The 23240-nt window shown below is 47.6% G+C and overlaps 1 protein-coding gene across 2 annotated transcripts in view; it reads right to left on the reverse strand.

Annotated features, from left to right (window-relative positions):
- Positions 1–23240, reverse strand: part of TPCN1 (two pore segment channel 1) — a 94360-nt gene that overhangs the window by 26604 nt on the left and 44516 nt on the right. For both annotated transcript variants that reach the window (XM_040416652.1, XM_040416653.1), the window contains exons 13-17: positions 17756–17804; positions 16957–17020; positions 9233–9277; positions 3838–3894; positions 1909–1962 (exon numbers count right to left, since the gene is read on the reverse strand). In XM_040416652.1, the coding sequence (XP_040272586.1) occupies positions 1909–1962; positions 3838–3894; positions 9233–9277; positions 16957–17020; positions 17756–17804 (269 nt within the window). The remainder of the gene's footprint in view (positions 1–1908; positions 1963–3837; positions 3895–9232; positions 9278–16956; positions 17021–17755; positions 17805–23240) is intronic.

Consider the following 23240-nt stretch of genomic DNA (forward strand, 5'->3'; position numbering starts at 1 on the left):
TGGGGCGGAGCTCAGTGGGCTGCTGGTGGAGCGAAGATATGGGCATGAAAGTTTCGCACTCTGAGAGCACAGTTCCCGCCCCCCAAACATTCTGGAAGAATGCGGTCTAGTAGACAGCAGAGCCAGGGCCTCACGTGCAGGCGGGTCGACCGGAAGCGCTTCCGGCTGGGAGAGCGGTGCAGGGAGGGAGTGGGAGTGTCGAGGGGATCTTGCCTCCCGAACAGAGGAGGCCGGGAACGGGCGTACCGATGCCCAGAAGATAAGCAGCGGCTGCCCCGGAGGCATGCGACCGCTGTAAATGCACCGCAGGGCCTGGAGGAAGGTGAGGGGGCTGGGGACAGGAGATGGGACCGAGGGCCGGTGAATCACGGGCTACAGGAACAGGGCCAAGGTTCTGAAGAAAATAACTATTTTCCCGTGTTCACGAGAGAACACAGGAGAAGGGGACCCAGCAGGGTAGATTAACCCCTAGAACCCAGTAAAAGGAGGAGAAGGGGGGGCTCAGGCAAAGAGGTGCCAGCAGGGAAGGGTAGGTAATATACTTACCTAGACGTTTTCTGCCCACCCCGATTCCAGCAGTGTCACCTTCCTCAGTGTGCTGCCCCTTGGGGAGGGCGTCTACACTGGTAACAGGGGGACTTCTAGAAGTAGGAGCCAAGGTGACACTGTTGCTGGCGGGTAACAGCGGATTTAAGATCCACTGTTCCTCCTTGGCTTTCAGAGGTGGGGAACGAGCAGCGGGCTTGAGGACCCACTGGTCTCCCCCTCAAGTGTGGGGAAAACAGGTGATTAGTGCCCACCTGTAGCCCGGACCTAAAAAAAAAAAAGAAAAAAGAAAAAAGGGAAAAAATTTAAAAGAAAAAAGCTTTGGCAGACCAGCAGGAAAACATGTCTGCCCCCTACAGACACTAAGCTAAGGGTACTATCACACTTGTGTTAAAGTTTTCTGGCACTGAGTTCCGTCCTCGGGGCTCAATACCGAAAAAAACTGATCAGTTTTATCCTAATGCATTCTGAATGGAGAGCAATCTGTTCAGGATGCATCAGTTCAGTCCCTCTTATGTTTTTTGGCCGGAGAAAAATTATCATGCTGCAGTTTTCTCTTCGGCCAAAAATCCGGAACACTTGCCAGAATGCAGGATCTGGCATTCATTTCCATTGAAATGCATTCATGCCGGATCCGGCCCCAAGTGTTCCGGCAAAACGAATCCGGTTTTGCGGTCTGTGCAGACCTTTAAAAATGAGAAAAAAAAAAATTAATACCGGATCCGTTTTTCCGGATGACAACCGGAAAGACGGATCCGGTATTGCAATGCATTTGTGAGACGGATCCGCCTCACAAATACATCCGTTTGCCGGATCCTCTGCCGCAAGTGTGAAAGTACCCTAAAACTGATTAACTCAGTGTCTGCAAAAGGGGTATAGCTGAGGGGAGGAGCTAACACTTTTTTGCTTAGTGACGCCTCCTAGTGGCAACAACTATGGTCTTCTGTGTCCCCCAATGATACGAGCGTTTTAAAGATTAGAATTTTTTTTAAAGTGGACATAATAAAATTTAGATTGGTATGTATTTGGCATCACGGTAATCATGCCAACCTGCAGAATAAGGCCGTCATGTCATTTTTAGTGCAGAGCGAATGTCATAAAAACAAAACCCGAAAAACAATGTCAGAACTGAGGGTTTTCTTTATGTCACCCAACACAGCATTTTTTTCCCCATTTATCAATACAACATACTCTAGATTAAATGATGCCATTAAAAAAATACCACTTGTTCCATTAAAAATTTGTTCTATTATGGCTATGTTAAAAGGAAAAGTACAAGTTGGAAGGTGTGATAGCCTGGTCCTTAAAGGGTTAAACACTTCCAATTTATAAAGTGCAGCATTACAGATAATCAGGACTTACTTGTGAGAAAGACAATGTAGCTCCAGGGAACACCTTGAGGAAAGAAGTTGCTACCTAAGAAGAAAAAAGAAATAAGCATAATTTCTCACTATATTGTAATAATACGTGGTATTATATTTTTATACCTGCAATACACTCCGCGTCAATTACCCAACAACCAAGAAAGTTATTGGCTGGATTAAACTGAGCATCCTTATGAAACACGCATGTGAAGAGACAGGACTAATTAACCTCATTTAGGTAGTTACATGTACCAGTGGCTGATAAAATATGGTAAAAAATGGCAGGCTATAGCTACTAGAGAGGGGTGTCCAGGGAGTTATTCTGATTGCCTGATTGGAGTCGGGAAGGAATTTTTTATTCCCCTAAAGTGAGGAAAATTGGCTTCTACCTCACAGGGTTTTTTTTTGCCTTCCTCTGGATCAACTTGCAGGATGACAGGCCGAACTGGATGGACAGATGTCTTTTTTCGGCCTTATGTACTATGTTACTATGTAGTAGTATGCAGTAAATGTAGTCGTCAAGACAAAGGCTATTACCTGAATTCATAAGGGTTTGTACAAAGCTTGTACCGTCCAGTCAGTATGAAGAAATCTGTCACTGAAGTGATACCTATATGAAAGTCTGACTGCTAGGACCTCCACAATCTCTAGGGTGGGTCCTATGCCCCCATTTGAATGGAGAGGTGGTCAAACATGTGCACTCTCATTCCATTCAACGGCTATGGGACTGACAGGGATAGCCAAGTGCATGTCCTCTACTACTTCCATCAGACCTATAGGCAGCGAATGGGGCTATAGTGCGCATGAGTGACCATCAATCTATTAAAACAGGGAACATGGGACACCTGTTCTCACGATCAGCGAAATCTTAGTTATCACCTATCCTGTAGCCAAGCCCTTTAGGCATATGCACCGTTATCTGTTGTATGCATGTAGTAGAGACAGCGGGGTGAGATGGCACTACTGTTTAACCTCTTCCAGCGTCACACGAGGGAGCATCGACATCCACATTAAAGGCCTTTTGATGCTATAATAGGCGCTCAGCCTCCCAAAAAATGTTGTCTGTTGGCACAACATACTGGTGTGGCAAGCAGCTCCAAGTCCACCATGTTATTTGCATCATTTTGACAAATTTGGCTCAATTTGTCTTTTCACCGACCCCTAAACTCATGCACTCTACTGATAAATGCCCCCACTGTTTATGTGGCAAACCACTGGGATAATCATTTATAAGCAACGGAAAACTTGGCATCACTACCATAGGACACATTAAGAAAAAGCATAAAGCAATGACAAATCATTGACCTCTCTACTAAGTAAAAGAGGTAACAGAAAACAAGTCATGCCCTTTTAATGTCGTGCATCATTATCAGCTAAAACGGCATAAAGACTCCACTGCTTTATTCTGTACTTGACTTTCTAAACCTAGAAGCGTAAGCATCACTACAGTCTTGTGCGAGGATCCGCTCCTGAAAGTAATCCATGATATTCCTTCATACGGGGCATTCTTCAAGTGCCTTTAGTTATATCACTGAATGAGATTGCACCTTGAAGTAAAAAGACTACAATTCTGTATCTAAGGACATCGTGCCAGCTATACCCACCCACCCACACAGACAATGACATACATTAAGCCCTCTTTACATGGGCCGGCTGTGCAGGTCATTATCGGGAATGAACGGTTCCTTCATAATTGCTTGTTTTGCAGAGGAGGTGAAAGCTGCATTTACTTGTGGCAATCATCTCTGTGTAGGGACTGGTGATCCCCATACAGAGGACGATCCACTGCCCAGAAACAATGATTTTAGTGTTCACATCAATGATGCTTTCACACGATTAATGAGCACTTACTTGCTGTACACGTAGCCAATGGCATTCGCACAATAATTGGCCTTTACATTCACAACTGCATACACTAGAGGCTCACCTTTCACCATAAAGGTTTCAATTAAAATCCAGAATCCATTAACAGCGACTACAACATCTGGAAAAAGAAGAAAGAAAAAGGGGGATGAGATACTAGACGTTCATGAATTGATAGAAAAATGGATGGATAATTAGGAGTCCTCCACTACAGAGGTCTTCATCAAACACTGATGTGTCCTTTTTTTTTTGTAAGGCTATATTCATTCATTGCTCTGCTAGAGTATCTTCAGCCTGGAAGCTTGGGGGCATGTACTTTCTGCTGCAGCTCTCTCCCTGTAACAGCCACTGCAACTTCTAACAGAACATACGGCTGGTGGCAGTTGAAGAGTTAAACTGAGCACATACGACCAGCTCAGTGAGACGAACAAAAAAAAATAAGGAAAAGAACAAACAGCAGGTGGCGCTATACAGATACATTTTATTGAATAGCTGACTGGCTATACTAAATTTATATTTACATGCAATTACAAAAATATTCAGATCCAGGTACTAGTTTGAAAAATGTAGAATATGTTTTGTAACACAAACCCTTTAAGCAGTTTCTAGTGTACCTTTTTTTTAAAACGAGATTTTAGTATAACTTACCAGTAAAATCTCTTTCTCGCTCTTCCTTGGGGGACACAGGAGACCATGGGTATAGCTCAGCTCCCTAGGAGGCGTGACACGAAGTGAAAACTGTTAAGCCCCTCCTCCAGCAGCTATACCCTCAGCCTGGAGAGAGAGACAGCCAGTTGCGTGTCCAAGTAGTGAGAAAAGGCAATGACCAACAATGTGGAACCAACCAGCCAACTACCCAACGGGGTAAACCAAGTCTGTAACCGTGTATTAAAAACAAATGAATGGGTGGGTGCTGTGTCCCCCAAGGAAGAGCGAGAAAGAGATTTTACTGGTAAGTTATACAAAAATCTTGTTTTCTTGTCCATTTTCCTTGGGGGACACAGGAGACCATGGGACGAGAGCAGTCCAAGAGGGGAGGGACCACAGCTCCAAGGCGAAGCACCCGTAGGCATCAAAGAACCGCCGCCTGCAAAAAACAGGCGGCCCAAGGCAGCATCCGCCGATGCATGAGTATGCACCCTGTAGAACTTGGTAAAGGCATGCAAGAAAGACCAGTGGCCGCCGTGCACAAATGTTCGGCCGAAGCCCGATGTCTCCGGCCCAAGAGACACCGACCGCTCTGGTGGAACGAGCGGCAACACCGAAAGACGGAACCTTGCCAAGACCCGAACAACGTCCAAGCAGCACAGTGTCCGTTCCCAGGGGTGGGAAGGGGAGGAGAGGACGATGGACTCGTCGAGATGAAAGGCAGATACCACCGTCAGAAGGAAGAAAGGAACGGGATGGAGAACAGCCTTGTCGTGGGGAAGGGCAGAAAGGCTCGGAACAAGGAAAAAAAGGCCGCTAATTCAGACACCCGTCTGAGAGACATGATGGCCAAAAGGAACAGGACCTACAGGACAGAGGCGTAGAGAGATCGTCTGTAACGGCTCGAAGGGGGAAGCTTGGAGCGCCGAGAGCACAGTATTTAGTTCCCAGGGCGGTACCGGAGGACGGTACAGAGGAACCAATGAGCCACCCCACGGAGGGGCCAGGGGACACCGGAGGAGGATGGATAGCGCTGACACTTGACCCTTCAAGGAACAGAGTCCCAGTCCCAGGCCGGACTGGAGAAAGGACCGAACCGTGGGAAGAGAAAGGCGGAGTGGGGGAACGCCCAGCTTCCCACAGAACCGCAGGTAAGATTTCCAAGACTGATAATAGACCCTGGACGTAGCACATGATCAGGCGCAGACCAGTAGCACGGGAGGGAAAGTCAGACAAAGCTGGTTCACTAGCAACTCCGTCCGGTAGCCACCCGGAGTGGGGGAACAGAAGAGCGGACGGAAGGAACCGAAGGGGTCCGTCCAGTAGCCGACAGATGCCAAGACAAGTCAGGCTAAAGTCCATGTCAATAGTGCCACCGGAGGAAGGGGTCCTACCATTCCTTTGAGGGAGGTTTAAGGATAATAATTGACCGAAGAGTAGTCCTCAAGCAGGGACAGCAGCAGAAAGGGATGAGGATGGCCTTGCTGTAGAAACGCAATGCAGCTACCCCCAGTACAACAGGAAGATAGTAGTCGCGGAACAAAAAACTGGATTACCAGTACAGGGAGTGAGAGGCTACGGCCTACCAGTTAAGCCCAATATGGCAAGGAATAGAAGGTAAGTGTCGGAAGCGCTACAGTTACCACTGTAGAGACCCAGATTCAAGCCTGGGGGTCAACTTACCGAAAAGGTAAGTTTACAGCAGACCCCTGCCTAGAACGGAAAAATGCAATCTGCCACAAGCGTGAGGACAGAACGCGGCAGGTACGGTAAGTGGGCACACAGCCAGTACAGCTAGTGTGAACGAGGGAGACGTTCCGAGGTCACAACAGGAACTCCGGAACCATCCAAGACAACAACCATACTCTCCCGAGGAGAGGGCTGTGAGGGAACAGCCTCTGAAGCCTGACCAGGGCAGAAGCCACATCGGAGGGATATGCCCTGAGCAGGAGCAAAACAGAGCCGGCGAGAAGAAGCAGTCGAGGCAGATGCCGGCATAACCCCTCCACCCAAAAGGAGGAGTGGGTAACAGGGTAGTCAGAGTAGGACAGCTCAAAGGCAGAACACCCGATACTCTGTGTGTCGCACGGCTCACCGCCTCGCAGAAGGCGAACACCCTGAAGAACCCAAGGTGGAGGTCCCCCATAGGCAGGACTCATACCACCCACACCACATCCGAAGAGGAGGGAATGGTAGTAGGTGAGGGAACCGTAGTCCCGCCAGAGCAAACGTAGAATTCGAAGGGCGCTGCAGATAGCCCTTTCGTCCATGAGACCGCTTGCGCAGGGAAGCAAAGCAGCAGAAGGACAAAACAGGTACGCAACCAGGAGCCATGAACACTCCACAGGTGGAAGGGCCAACGAGCATGGTGGATACTGCCACAAGCGGAACCGCAAAATACTGTCCAAACCCGAGAATGAGCACCGCCTAGCTCGGTGCAGGCAGAGAGCAAGTAGACCACGTCCGGACCAGGTGGAAGCAGGATGATCTCTTCGGAGAAGAGTGTAAGGCGTGCGGCTAGTATCGTATCCCAAGAGAAACACGTATCGCGCGGGAGGAAGGGGGACATACGTACGGTCAGCCCTGTAAGCAGTGAGAATGCCAACCCACCTACGGGAGGAGAAGGCATGAATGTTCACCCACTGTAAATATTCACTCTGGGAAGGGGGCCATCGACAGAGCTCCACAGTATCTACAGAAGTGCAATGCACTGCCTGGAAGGGAGTCATGCACAAAGACTAGTACAGTATGCGATGGAACGCAAGCAGTCCGCCTAGAAAAAGGGGGATATGCACCTGGCAAACACTGCATTCGGCAAGAGTGTAAAGGCCCGCCTAAGAAGGGGGTGATGCCCAAGACCAGTACCGACTTCAGAGAAGTAGGGCATACCATATCCCGCCCAGAAGGGGGTCATGCACATGGCCGCACTGTATGCAGTAGGAACGCAGGAAGTCCACCTAGGGAAGGGGAACATGCACATGGATACCAATTGCATTAAGTGCAATAATTCACCTAACACCATATCCCGTGAGAGTGCAACTACCCCGCCAATGAAGTGGGACATGCACGAGGCCAGCACAGCACGTACAAGGTCAGCCTTGAGTCCCTTGAGCGTGCAAAATTCCGCCTATGGAATGAGGGGCGGTCATGCACATGGCCAGCACCGCATCCAGTGGGAGTGCAGGTATACCACCCAGGGAAGGGGGGTCATGCACATGGCCAGCAACGTATCCGGTGAGAGTGCAGTATTCCGCCTAAGGAAGGGGGTCACGCACGTGGTCTGCACCACATCTGGTGAGAGTGCAAGCACCCCGCCGATGGAAGGGGGTCGTGCACATGGCCAGCAATGTACCGGCGAAAGAACAACCACAGGCAGTGAGAGCGCATTATGCCGCCTAAAGGAAAGGAGGCATGCACATGGCCGACATCGAATCCAGTGAGAGTGCATAATTCCGCCTATGGAAGGAGGTTGTGCACGTGGCCAGCACCTCCAGTGAGAGTGCAGTATTCCGCCTTAGAAGGGGGGCATGCACATGGCCGGCAGCGGATCCAGTGGGAGTGCAGGATTCCGCCTATGGAAGGGGGGTATGCACATGGCCGGCAGCGGATCCAGTGAGTGCAGTATTCCACCTATGGAAGGAGGTCATGCACATGGCCGGCGGCGGACCCCGTGAGGGTGCCGAATTCCCTCCTATGGAAGGAGGTTGTGTACATGGCTAGCACCGTAGCCGGTGTAAGTGCAGTATTCCGCCTAGGACGGGGGGTCATGCACAAGGCCAGTACTGTAACCGGTGAGGGTGCGGAATTCCGTCTGTAGAAAGGGGTCATGCACCCGGCCGACACTGTACTCGGGGGGGTTAGGGGCTTTTGCAAGATTCCACCCAGGGAAGGGGTATGTACTTTGGCTAGCGCCGTGTGCGGGAAGCGCCACATGCCACCTATGGAAAGGGAGGCATGCACCTGGCCAGCTCTACCGAGATCAGGCAGCAGCGACCAGCGCAGCCAAAAGAATTCCATAGCGTACAACTTTGATACAAATTTTTTTTTTTTTTTTTTAAATGACACAGCCTCTCTGAGAGGCAGGAAGGGGCTGGAGAAGCCACTCTCTCACCATCAGCCGTCTTCACCCTCTGTCCGTTCCAGCAGGGTCGCCCCTTCAGCTACTGGCACCGTAGTGGCAGGACGCTGGAAGAGGGACTTGGCGTGCGGGCGACCCTTGCACTGGCGGGATGCAGGGGAGCTAGGCTGCCTTGGTCCACCTTGCCTTGTGTGGGGGAGGCAGCAGTGCGGGTGACCGGCACCGGCGCAGCTCAACCCGGGGAGAAACAGAGGTCTATTGCGTCTCTGTTGTCCCTGATGGTCTGGAAGAAAAAGAAAAAAGTAAAAATCTAAATTTAAACAAGGAGAAAACAGTCCTGCAGAGCAGGGAGTGTCTTGCCTCCTTGGACACTAAGCAAAAACTGTCAGTCTCTCTCTCCAGGCTGAGGGTATAGCTGCTGGAGGAGGGGCTTAACAGCTTTCACTTCGTGTCACGCCTCCTAGGGAGCCGAGCTATACCAAGGTCTCCTGTGTCCCCCAAGGAAATTTTATTAAATCGGCACCACCAAATAGAGTGGTGGCCATGGCGAGGGAATGGAAGGGTCAATCCAGGAAAAAAGAATAAGGGCGCTGTTATCTGCTTGTGATGGACAACAGAAGGTATTAGATGCATAAAAAAAAAAAAAAAGACAGGTCCTCTTTAACTCAAACTCATAGATTGTTCCCCAACCAACATACATGAAATATAAAGGGAAGTTATAAAAGGTACTCACATACTGCATACTGAAACGCTCTGGATGTCGCCAAGACATTAATACCTAATTAAGAAAGTACAGTACACAACCTTATACAGTGTGTAATGTGTGAGGATAAATATGCTGAGGCACTAACATTGTACAATTACAAATGTTAAAGGGCTATTCTCATCTGAGCCACGTGCTGATAAATATCTGATAGGTGTAGGTCCCACCTCTAGGACCCGCTCCCATTACCAGAATGGGGTCCCATTGTGCTCAGCTGGGAATGGAGAGACAGTCACACACATGTTCAGCTACTTTCACAAGTGCTATTAAAGTGAACTGAGAGCAGCCACCTTTCCAGTCCCAGCGAGGCGTGATTGGGCCCCGTTCCACAGATAGGAGCAGGTCCCAAAAGGTGAGAGGCGCCCCTATCAGGCATATACATATATATATATATATATATGCCATAAATGTACTTGATGAGACAACCCCTTTAAACAGGAATGTATAATTATAAATTATAAAATAATGCTTATAATAAAACAAATTTTTAATGCTACTATCTATATAAAGGGATGAGCGAACCTGAACTTTACAGGTTCGGGGTTCCGGTGGTGTATGAATTCCGTTATAACGGAATATAATGGAATTAATAGACGGAATGCTAAACGGAAGACTAAGAGGCATTCTGCTTTGATCTGTCATAATCGAAGTCTATGGCCAAGCATAATGGATCAGTCTGGTTTCTGTTATGCAGGACTTTGTTTTTTTGTCCTGCATAATGGAAAAAAACTTCCGTTTTGCATTCCGTCTACGAATTTCGTTATAATGGAATCCATAACAGAATTCATACACCACCCGAACCTGTAAAGTTCGGGTTTGCTTATCTATATCTATATACACTGCTCAAAAAAATAAAGGGAACACAAAAATAACACATCCTAGATCTGAATTAATTAAATATTCTTCTGAAATACTTTGTTCTTTACATAGTTGAATGTGCTGACAACAAAATCACACAAAAATTAAAAAATGGAAATCAAATTTTTCAACCCATGGAGGTCTGGATTTGGAGTCACACTCAAAATTAAAGTGGAAAAACACACTACAGGCTGATCCAACTTTGATGTAATGTCCTTAAAACAAGTCAAAATGAGGCTCAGTAGTGTGTGTGGCCTCCACGTGCCTGTATGACCTCCCTACAATGCCTGTGCATGCTCCTGATGAGGTGGCGGATGGTCTCCTGAGGGATCTCCTCCCAGACCTGGACTAAAGCCTCTGCCAACTCCTGGACAGTCTGTGGTGCAATGTGACGTTGGTGGATAGAGCGAGACATGATGTCCCAGATGTGCTCAATTGGATTCAGGTCTGGGGAACGGGCGGGCCAGTCCATAGCATCAATGCCTTAGTCTTGCAGGAACTGCTGACACACTCCAGCCACATGAGGTCTAGCATTGTCTTGCATTCGGAGGAACCCAGGGCCAACCGCACCAGCATATGGTCTCACAAGGGGTCTGCGGATCTCATCTCGGTACCTAATGGCAGTCAGGCTACCTCTGGCGAGCACATGGAGGGCTGTGCGGCCCTCCAAAGAAATGCCACCCCACACCATTACAGACCCAATGCCAAACCGGTCATGCTGGAGGATGTTGCAGGCAGCAGAACGTTCTCCACGGCGTCTCCAGACTCTGTCACATCTGTCACATGTGCTCAGTGTGAACCTGCTTTCATCTGTGAAGAGCACAGGGTGCCAGTGGCGAATTTGCCAATCTTGGTGTTCTCTGGCAAATGCCAAACGACCTGCACGGTGTTGGGCTGAAAGCACAACCCCCACCTGTGGACGTCGGGCCCTCATATCACCCTCATGGAGTCTATTTCTGACCGTTTGAGCAGACACATGCACATTTGTGGCCTGCTGGAGGTCATTTTGCAGGGCTCTGGCAGTGCTCCTCCTGTTCCTCCTTGCACAAAGGCGGAGGTAGCGGTCCTGCTGCTGGGTTGTTGCCCTCCTACGGCCTCCTCCACGTCTCCTGATGTACTGGCCTGTCTCCTGGTAGCGCCTCCATGCTCTTGACACTACGCTGACAGACACAGCAAACCTTCTTGCCACAGCTCGCATTGATGTGCCATCCTGGATAAGCTGCACTACCTGAGCCACTTGTGTGGGTTGTAGACTCCGTCTCATGCTACCACTAGAGTGAAAGCACCGCCAGCATTCAAAAGTGACCAAAATATCAGCCAGGAAGCATAGGAACTGAGAAGTGGTCTGTGTTCACCACCTGCAGAACCACTCCTTTATTGGGGGTGTCTTGCTAATTGCCTATAATTTCCACCTGTTGTCTATCCCATTTTCACAACAGCATGTGAAATTGATTGTCACTCAGTGTTGCTTCCTAAGTGGACAGTTTGATTTCACAGAAGTGTGATTGACTTGGAGCTACATTGTGTTGTTTAAGTGTTCCCTTTATTTTTTTGAGCAGTGTACATATAGAAAAAAACCACTATAGTTTTTCACACTTTGCAGTGGAGCACACACAATAGTCAATTACCATTTTCTATAGATGACTTTACAGCTTCACTCTATATACTAGGGCAGGGTGAGCAGAGTCACATCATTATCATTAGCAGATAATTTAATGAGGGATAACAGCTCTGGTATACTGCCGGAAGTCTAGATGAGGCTCTCAACGCATCTTCCCTTCTACTCCCTAGTCTCTGGGGGAAGGGCACCACTCGATCTCTTCTTGGAGAATATTAGTCTACTGATACTTTTCTGACCACTACTTTAAAGGGTTTTCTCAGTTCAGTAAGTGGCATTTATCATGTAGAGAAAGTTAATACAAGGCACTTACTAATGTATTGTGATTCTCCATATTGCCTCCTTTGCTGGCTGGATTTATTTTTCTATCACATTATACACTGCTCGTTTCCATGGTTACAGACCATCCTACAATCAGTCAGTGGTGGTCGTGCTTGCACAATATAGGAAAAATCACTGGCCTATGTGCACTCCCATGGTCCGGGCCACCAGAGAAGCTGACGCTTTTTCCTATAGTGTGCAAGCACGACCACCACTAATGGATTGCAGGGTGGTCTGTAACCATGGAAACGAGCAGTGTATAAAGTGATGGGAAAATGAATCCAGCCATCAAAGGAAGCAATATGGACAATAATATATTAGTAAGTGGCTTGTATTAACTTTCTCTACATGATAAACGCCAGTTACTGAAGTGAGACAACCCCTTTACCATTCATTTTAGCTACCATAAAGTACAGACACAATGCTGTTCTATCTATTCAAAGTGTCTCTAAATAATAAAGCAGCCTCTAAAAGCAAAAAAAATAAAAAAACATTTTAAATAAAATTGGGGACGTTGTATCCATCCTGCAGCCCACGGCAGTCTAACTATCCACCAAATTAATTAATAATTGATGATAAATTTGATGCATGGCAAGACCCTTTTGTATAACTATAGTTGACTTATTTTGCAAAAGTATTTTGTGGTATAATTTTAGTGCAAAATGGCGCATCGAAAGCTGCGACCCTTTCTCCACTAAGGCACGTCCCTTGAAAGGGGAGATACAGTGGATTATTATTTTTGGCTTAGGCCATTTTGACACTAGCGCTTGTACATCCAGCAATACAGCTTGCTGGATATACAAGTGCTAGTGTGAAATTAGGCTTAGTTGCTTCAAAGATGAGCTGTGCCAAATCGCCCCAAAAATATGCCAAATTTTGGACCAATTTATGACATCATTCAGGATCCGCCACAATAGTAAATGTGGGCCATACGACATTTAATTAATGAAACTATAAGGAAATATATTAAACTTCCCCTTTAGGCCTCTTGAACACTAACGTTTTTTTTTCCATTTACGTTCTGTTTTTTTCAATGGATCTGCAAAAAAAAAAACGGAAGGTACTCTGTATGCCTTCCGTTTCCGTATTTCCGTTCAAAGATAGAACATGTCCTATTATTGTCCACATAACGGACAAGGATAGTACTGTTCTATTAGGGGCCAGCTGTTCCGTTCCGCAAAAAACGGAATGCACACGGATGTAATCCGTATTTTTTGCGGACCGTAAAATACTGAAAAAGACATACGGTCGTATGCGAGAAGCCTTAAGGTAACCATGTCATCTGTTATTATCTTCACAATAAATATAGTAAAGGCTTTATATGAGACCTAAATCTAGAAATGAATGAAGTAAACAATATATAGTTGCCCTCACTCTTTGTGGAAGGATCCTGCTGAAAATCTGGAGACTGACAAGCAGTATTGTAGAAATCCAGCAGAGAACACAAGAATTAAAGGGGTTATCAAGTTCTAAAAATGCCCTCCATAATGCCTGGGCCCCTCCTATAGATCATACTAACCCCGCTCCCTGGCACCCGCTTCACTCCGGATCCCCGCACAGCTGCTGCTCCATCTACCCGTTGCGCGGATCAAAACATTCGGCAACAGAAAGTGCAGCCAATAGCAGGCCGCGATGGTGACCAGCCTCCCTAGTATCACAGGTGACGTCACCAGTGATGCTAGAGAGGCTGGTCACTGCGAGGTAAGTATGACCTATAGGAGGGGCCTGGGCATTAGAATAGGATAACCCCTTCAATCTCCTGCTGATCAGTTTCATTTTCTGCAGACTACCTGAGGAGTGGGGCTTAGTGAAGAAGGTGGACTTAGCAATGGTTCAGCCCCACGGCAGACAGGATGTAGCAGTGAGGCTCCTCGTTCGGCCAGTTGTCTTACAGCTTGTCACAGGAATATGAGGAGGAGGGGGGGGCATGGTTGATCTTCGGGAATACATAAATAAGATTTCTTTACAAATTTCTCAGATTTGATTGTGATAGGAGACAAAATAGGAACAAGGGACTGGAGGAAGTGTTGGGATATTATTTTAGTTGTGCATTTTCGATGATTAGTGTCCCTTTAAGGGGGTTATCTGACCCCCCAAGCCAAAATTAATTAAAGTGGTTTTCCAGGATTTTAATATTGATGATGTATCCTCGGATAGGTCATCAATATCAGATCGGTAAGGGTCCGACACCCGGCACGCCTGCAGATCACTTGGTTGAAACGAAGGTCACGCGCAGTGCCAGCGCAGCCTTCTCTTCATTGTTTTCCTGCTCGTCGTCGACATCGCAACTGTGAGCTGTGTAATTACAAGCTGTCCTATTCACTTTAATGGGATGGCTTGTAATTACACCTGCTCACCTCTGCAATGTCGATGGCGGGCAGGAAAACAATGAAGGGAAGGCTGTGCTGGCACAGAGCGTGGCCTACTCATTAACCACAATGCAGACTTCAACACACGCTCCAGCAGGCAGCTGGTATAAATCCACTCCTATGGACGTCTCCTGCAGCGTCTTGATACCAACCGAAAACTTCAATGTACGGCACCAATTCCTTCACAAGACAAAGAGACACATAGCGCAATACCCAAGTGGTAAAAGTAAGTATGCAATTTATTGTACTTACAAAGTCCATGTTATAAAAGGCATTTCATAAAATCACACCCGACCCGGGTTTCGCCAGGGGTTGAGGAACTGAATTCCCTCAGACAAGAAACATATCAATATGAGTATGGTGACGTCAACATAAGGAGTGTAAAATAAAAGGGAATCTGTCATGTGAAACAGCGGGGGTAATCTACTTGTTAGAGTGCCCCTGCAAGACACAGTATATAGGTCGTACTCTAAGAAAATTAAAAACCTGCATTGCTGAACACGTCCAAATCATTAAGAAAGGTCTGGAGACCCACATTTCAAAAAAGTGCACCAGAAAAATCTGAGCGGTTTAAGATTCTGCGCCGTTGAACTGGTGCGGAGACCCTGGAGAGGGGGAGACCCTGTTAAACAGATAAACAAAAGAGAAGCAGAGTGGATATATGAGATGGGCACCCTCCTACCACACGGCCTCAACATCGAATGGGATATCAAGGCAGCTTGCATGTCATAATCGCAGGCTGCACTGTTTGAGCAAACTCGGTCATAGTTTAACCTTTTTGTATTGCCCATGCGAAGCGCATGTGGATAATGTTTGCAATTTGTTGTTTTTTATCTGATATTGTGTATGATTGTTTTTTGTATTATGGATGTTTTTAGTGTTGTTTGGATTTAATGCATGTCACCCGCCCTCCGGACAAAACGGAAGCTGGGTGTTGCCCTAGAGCAATTTAGGAAGGATATTTAACACTGAGTCTGAGGGAATTCAGTTCCTCAACCCCTGACGAAGCCTAAGGCGAAACCCGGGTCGGGTGTGATTTTATGAAATGCCTTTTATCCCATGGACTTTGTAAGTACAATAAATTGGATACTTACTTTTACCACTTGGGTATTGCGCTATGTGTCTCTTTGTCTTGTGAAGGAATTGGTGCCGTACATTGAAGTTTTCGGTTGGTATCAAGACGCTGCAGGAAACGTCCATAGGAGTGGATTTATAACAGCTGCCTGCTGGAGCGTGTGTTGAAGTCTGCATTGTGTTTATTATTGCTGGTATCAGCGCGGCCCCTGCAACTACTTGTGGATTTGACTGTTTTAAGGAGACTGAACCTACTCCTGGATAAGGGTTCCGCTGCTTATTTGTGACTGTGCATCCAGCCCCCCCCCCCCTTTTTTTCTATCTCTACTCATTAACCAGCTGATCGGCGGGGGTGTCGGACCCCCACCAATCTGATATTGATGACCTATCCTGAGGGTAGGTCATCAATAATAAAATCCCGGAAAACCCCTTTAAGGGCTCGTATATGGTTAAAATAAAGAGAGAAACCCATTCACCTCACTTCCAGTTCTGAAGGTCCCATGCCCGCAGCTTCCAGTCCCCTGTGGAGTCCCATCTGTGGTCATGTGCTGCCATTCACTGGCCTCACCGGTGATGTGTCCCCGAGCAGCATCTTGCTGCAGAAGCTTAGCTGTCATGTGTTGCTCATTAGCAATGTTGAGGCCAGTGAATGGCTGCAGTGGGGCACATGAACACAGACATGACCTCACAATTCTAGTCCACAGTGGACCAAAAGCAGTGGGAACAGGCCCCTCTGTGCTCAAACGGAGCATTGGTAAACTAGTAAGTGGGTTTCTTCATTTATTTCAAACAAGTTCCAAGCCTAATTCATTTTGGCTTGGGTTTGGACAACCTCCTTAAGTCTGTCTAAGGCTACTTTCACACTAGCGTTGTTTGAATCCGGCGTGCAATTCCGTCGCCGGAACTGCCCGCCGGATACGGAAAAACATGTGAAAACGGATTACATTTGAATCCTGATCAGTATTTTGATCACAATGAAAAAATGCATTGGAAAAAACGGATCCACCATTTATGGACTTTAACTTTTTTTTCACATTTTTCGGGTTTAACATGCAAAAGCCGGATCCGGTTTGACGGAACACACGGCGCCAGATCCGGCATTAATGCAAGTCAATGGGAAAAAGGCCGGATCCGGCGTTCAGTCAAAGTGTTCCGGATTTTTGGCCGGAGGTAAAAATACAGCATGCTACGGTTTTCTGAAAAGCCTGATCAGTCAAAAAGACTGAACTGAAGACATCCTGACGCATCCTGAACGGATTACTCTCCATTCAGAATGCATGGGGATAAAACTGATCAGTTCTTTTCCGGATTTGAGCCCCTAGGACGGAACTCAGCGCCGGAAATGAAAAACTCTAGTGTGAAATTACCCTAAGACCAACTACTTTACATATGATAAATGACCCAAGTATGCAACAGTAGATCAAGTAGAAGGAAACAGCTCATTTGTCTCACACCTTTAAAGATAAGAAGTGCTGTAGGAGGTAGGTCATCAAACCAGTGCTCTCGAATCCGCTGCACCTGTCAAGAACAGACACTGGTTATCCAGATCTTCAGTCTCAAACAAGGATGTTACTACATTCCTCTGCTCAAGGGTGCAGATTCATCAAGAAATGAAAAAGATAACCACTTTTATAAAACTTTTGAGATGTTATAGTGACATGTCAGAGGTTTGGTCAATGGGGGTCTGCGTGCTTAAACCTCCACCGTTTGTTAAAATAAAGGGGCACAATCAAGACCTCCGACATGTCAAGATTAGTTACTCTTTAAAGAGGAGCTGTCTCCTCTCCTGACATGTCTGTTTTAGTAACTACTTGCATCCCTCTTGTAATAATAATTCTGACGTGTCTATTCTTATGGCTCCGTTATGTACCTTTCCTCCGTTATTTCTACTAGAAGTTATGAATGAATGGCCAACAGCTTGCAGTAAAGGTACAGATGGGTGTTACCCGTTGGGGTGTGTCTGACACCAGCAGTCAGACACACCCACAGCTGGTAACACCCAGCAGTACCTTTACTGCAGGCTGCTGGCAATTTATTTGTAAAATTCTAGCAGGAATAATTCAGGAATGACACAACATAGAGTCATAATACTAGATGCTCCAGAATTGGTATTACATGGGGGGGGGGGGGGGGGGAGTGAGGATAGGAGACAGCTCCTCTTCAAGTCTGATCAGCTGTGCAATGTCCAACTGCCAGTACACTTTGCTATGACTGCATTACATGAGTAGTTATATCCTTGTTATATATCCTCACCTTCCACTTCAAGTCCACCATTTCATAAAAATGATAAAATTCTTTTAACCTGCAAAATACAAATTCCATCAAACTGGACCATACAACACATACTGGTTTAACACTTTGTGACCAAAGGATTCCAGTGAGACAGGAGAAGGAAGTAGAGACCAGCAGTGTGCAGGAGTGGCAGAGGATTAGGGGGTAAGTATTGCTTCTTTTTTAACCTGTTCTGAGCCCCTTTTTCCCCCCGCTGAACAACTTCTAAATTCACTCAAAAAATAATCCTCATCCTGTATGCTGGGTTATGCCAAAGAACAAAAGACACTGTGTTAGACCCTTTTACACTGGCATCAGGAACGAACACTTTGTGGGGTCATTTATCAAACTGGTGTAAAGTAGAACTGGCTTAGTTGCCTATAGCAACCAATCAGATTCCTCCTTTTATTTTTCACAGCTCTTTTGGATAATGAAAGGTGGAATCTGATTGGTTGCCATGGGTAACTAAGCCATTTCTACTAAACCCCAGTTTGGTAAATTACCCCATTGTTCCCTATAATTGACCTGTATAAAAAGGTGCCACCGATCACCCATCAAACAAACAAAGCGCTAGTTTGTTGGGTTGACCACATCTTTTATGTGGCACTGAAAATTGTTGTTTGTCAGCAGCACGGTGCCCTGTGTGAACAGGGGATGTGTAGGCGACAATATGGAAAGTAAATGGGGGCCAAATGATAGTAATATTGGGTTGTGTGAAAGGTCATATTGTGTGAATGGGCACCCTCAGTTTTCCGTTCTTAAAGGGAGCCTGTCACACAGAACATGCAATCTAATCTGCTAGCAGCATGTTGTAAAGCAGGAGAAGCTGCCCAGATCCTACTCAGTGACTGACAGCTTTCCCTGTACGACCGTGCATACAGAGGTATCAATCATTAGCAGGACCACCCACTGGGTCTATTAGCTGACAAACCAGACTGACCATACAGATGACGAGAAGGGTCTGAATTGGCAATTTACACCCACAGATTTGTTAGGATAGAACTAAGACCCTTTTACACAGGCCAAGGGTAAGGACAATTATCAGGGACAAACATCCATATGCGTGTTGGTTCCCAATAACGGTCTCATGTAAAGGTGCAGCCACCAAACGACAATGTAGAGAGATCGCCGATATGCGGCACCTAAAATCATTGTTTGTGGGCGGTATATTACCGTGTATAAATAGGGATGTGCTGCCGACACCAAAGAACCAGTACGGGAATGAATGATCGCAGAAAGCAATCATTCATTCCCATACCAAGGGGATCATTGCAGCATGTAAATACAGCTCAACAATTGGGCAATAATCAGGAAAAGGAGATTTTTGTATAACTTACCAGTAAAATCTCTTTCTCGCTCTTCATTGGGGGACACAGAGACCGTGGGTATAGCTATGTCCTCTAGGAGGCGTTGACACTAGTAAAAGCTGTTAGCCCCTCCCCTGGCAGCTATACCCCCTCCAACCTGGAGAGAGAGCTTCAGTTTGTGTACAAGCGGTAGGAGAGGCAAGTAAACCAACGAAAAAACGTGGAACAGCAACAATGCCGAGAACCAACAACAAGGTTCTAACCAGCAACTGCCGCAGCTGTGGTCGAACAACAATACTGGGTGGGTGCTGCGTCCCCCAATGAAGAGCGAGAAAGAGATTTTACTGGTAAGTTATACAAAAATCTCCTTTTCTCGCCCATATTCATTGGGGGACACAGGAACCGTGGGACGTCCAAAAGCAGTCCACAGGAGGGGGGCGGGGAAACCACAGACCCATGGAAGCAAGTGTCCCTGCAGGCATCTAAGAACTGCCGCCTGCAAGACCAATCAGCCAAAGACAGTGTCCGCCGTTGCATAAGTATGCACCTGGTAAAATTTTTGAATGTGCGTCAGGAGGACCAAGAAGCCGCCTCGCACAACTGTGCAGCCGAAGCACGATTCCTCCGAGCACAAGATGCGCCCATCGGTCTGGTGGAGTGAGCTGTGACACCTAAGGACGGGACCTGCCCTGAAAGCGGTGTGCTTCCGCAAATGAAGCCCTAATCTAACGTGCGATTGCCACCGTGGAGGCCACCAATCCCTTGCAAGCACCTCCCAGAATGACAAAAAAGGGGAGACCGTACGCCGGAAGGAACTGGAGGCTGCTATAATCTTCAGAGCCCAGACAACATCCAAATGGCGTAACACCTTTCCTTTAGGGTGTGAAGCAGAGGAACAGTGAGGGAAGGGCAATGTCTCGTTGATATGGAAGTCAGAGACCACCTTCGGGAGAAGAAGGAATGGGCCGGAGAACCGCCTTATCCTTGTGAAAAACCCAAAAGGGTTCTCTGCAAGAGAGCACCGCCAACTCGGACACCCATTAGATGGATGTGAGAGTTACAAGAAAATACTACCTTCCAAGTCTGGAGCGCCGAGAAGACTATACTCCGATCCCAAGGCGGTATAGGAGGACGGTACAGAAGAACCATATGGGCTAGTACCTGAAGGAAGGTTTTTATGGCCCAGGGGACTCTGTAAAAGCGGTGTCCCCCAGGGCAGAAGGCGCCAACACCTGACCCTTCAAGGCACGAAGGGCTAATCCAAGGTCCAACCCTGATTGTAGAAGGACAGGACCGTGGGGAGAGAAAAAAAACGGAATGGGGGAATGCCCCGGCCTTCACAGAAGCCGAGGAAGAACCTCCAGGTCTTATAATAAATCCTGGGGCGATGCAGGCTTCCTGGCCTGAATCATAGTGCGGATGACGTCCGGCGAAAACCCTCTCCGCGTCAGAATGGCGGTTTCAATAGCCACGCCGTCAAACGAAGAGACCTTAAATGCTGAGGAAGACCGGACCCTGAGAAAAAAAGGTCGTCTCTGAGTGGCAGTGACCAAGGGATGTCTTCTAGAAGGAGAACGACGTCGGCGCACCACGCGCGACAGGGCGAATCCGGAGACTAGGATCGTCAGAATGCCCTTCACTAGATCTGTCGTAGAACCCCAGTAGGAGTGGGAAGGGGGGAACACGTAAGTAGTGAGAACTCCTGCCAAGAGGAAAAAACAGGGCGTGCACACTGCATACTTCCTGCGGATGAGGGAAGGAAGTAACGCAGAAGCTACCAAGGCTTGAGGGGTGGCTATGAATCATGAGCCCGAGGAGGAAAAGACAGAAGGAGAGGAATAGGCTAGGTCTAAGCTCATTCTCCATCTGAGACTGGCGCTATACAGAAGTAGCCAGGATATGATGGTTGTGCAAAAAACTCCACCTGAGGAGGAAGCCAGGCAAGGAGAGTCCACTGTATTGCTAGCCCTATACCTCAGCAGAGGAGGGGCCAGCCGTATAAGCCACCGAATGCAGTGCTAGAAGAGTCCCCCACCTGACGAAGGAGCTGTGCAGTAAGAACCCTAGTATGGAGTGGTAACGCAAATACCACTCCCCCAGTAGTAGCTCGCGCTCGCCCGTCAGTGCAAAACTGAGGGGGAGGCCTGACTATCCCGTAGAAGCCATGTACCATACTGCTCCAGAGAAGTAGAGCTACCATAAAAAACTCTACCTGGAGGGGCGCTGAACAGGAGCAGCTGCCAAAGCTAGCGCCAGGGTAGGACCCCTACCTGAGGGGGACGCCCCACTGCAGCGACCACGTACTCGAGCATTAGCATAAGCTGCACCTGTGGAGGAGAACACGCTGTAATAGCGAAACCAGAGTGCCAGCAGAACCACCTTCCCATGAGAAGGAGGAGTGGTGGATAAAGAATATAGAGTCAGTGAAAACACACTCGACTCGCTGGAACGTACTCACCATATTATGTACAATGGCGCACGCACTACGCATTGTTGCGAACAATATCATGACCTATTGGAACAGAGGAGGCCCATGGAGATGGGGGGTCCCACAGGACACATAGGTGATACTAGGTAACCACCTGAGAAGGCAGAGGAAGAATAATCATGCCCAAAACCAGCACCAAAGAAGGAAGGATACAATGTGGAATAGCCACCGTATCCACTTGCAGCATCCATATACTAACTAGATGAAGAGGACCGGGCACCCGCGGGTACCAACTGATGCTACGTCCCACTTGGAATAAGCTAAGGCATCATAAGATTATTAATTATTCCCCCGCTAGTGGATCACTTGTGCAAGAGGGTAATGCAACAGGAAGCACAGTGATGTACAACACTCCGCCTATGTAAAGAGATCGGGACTGTATGCAAGGTAGTGCAATTATTCCACCTAAGAAGGTGGAAAGCTCTATGAAGGGGGATTAATGCCCACGGTGGGAACTAGAGCATATGGAGAGTCCTGTACCCTGTGGGAGTGCAATTATGGCACCTAAGTAAGGGGGTAATGCATACAGCACACCTTGTAACCAGTGATAATGTCATCACGCCACGTATGGAAGGTAATGCAAACAGCAGGTACTGAACTCAGCGGAGATGCCATTTTGCCACCTACAGAAGGGGAAAAAATACGTCCGGCACTGAACCTGTGTTATTGTACTTAGTCCACCAATAGCAGGGGACTGTATAAGGCAAGTACTGTATCCCATAGAAGTGCAATAACTCCGCCTATGGAAGGGGGTAATGCATACAACAAGTACTGCTGGCCACCGTAGACCCAATCCTGGGAGATTGCTCCGGATTGATGTCAGGGTCTATTCAAGGAGAAAAGACAACCTGCTGTGGCCCGCTTGTGCGTAGGTTTACCCCTAGGAATCTCGGCTTTGGCAGTTGCAGACTGCGCAGGCGGTGACTTAGAAAACCAAATTACCCAGAGGGTGGGATGGGAACTTCTAGAGGTCCATCCATCGGATTGCGCAGGCGGTGCATTATTAACCAAACTACCTCGGAGGGTGGATTGGGAAGTTCTAAAGGTGCTTCACTGGATTGCGCAGGTGGAGAATCAACCAAGCGACCCCTGAGGGTGGATTGGGACATCCAGAGGTACTACATTGGAATGCGCAGATGGAGAATTATGAACCAAACGACCCAGGAGGGTGGAATGGGAACTACCAGAGGCCCATCCATCGGATTGCGCAGGCGGTGCATTATCAACCAAACGACCCCGGAGGGAGGATTGGGAAGTTCCAGAGGTCCTCCACTGGATTGCGCAGGTGGAGAATAATCAACCAAGCGACCCCGGAGGGTGGATTGGGACATTCAGAGGTACTCCATTGGAATGCGCAGATGGAGAATTATGAACCAAACGACCTAGGAGGGTGAATTGGAAACTGTCAGAGGTCCTCCGTTGGATTGCGAAGGTGGAGGATTATCGACCAAACGGCCCCGGAGGGCGGATTGGGAACCTTCAGGATCCTTTACTGTACTGCACTGGTGGAGAGTCATTAACCCAACAGCTGCTCCTCCTTAGTCCGGCATAGAGCACGGACCCAGTCTGTCACCGCATGGTTAATGCGACTTTTTTTTTTTTTTTTTTTTTTAAAAGGCTGAAGGGATTTTGAACACCGAGACCCTGACATGGTGCAACGGCATTACCTCTG

This window comes from Bufo bufo, chromosome 2 (assembly GCF_905171765.1).
Source record: "Bufo bufo chromosome 2, aBufBuf1.1, whole genome shotgun sequence".
Classification (NCBI taxonomy): Eukaryota; Metazoa; Chordata; class Amphibia; order Anura; family Bufonidae; genus Bufo; species Bufo bufo.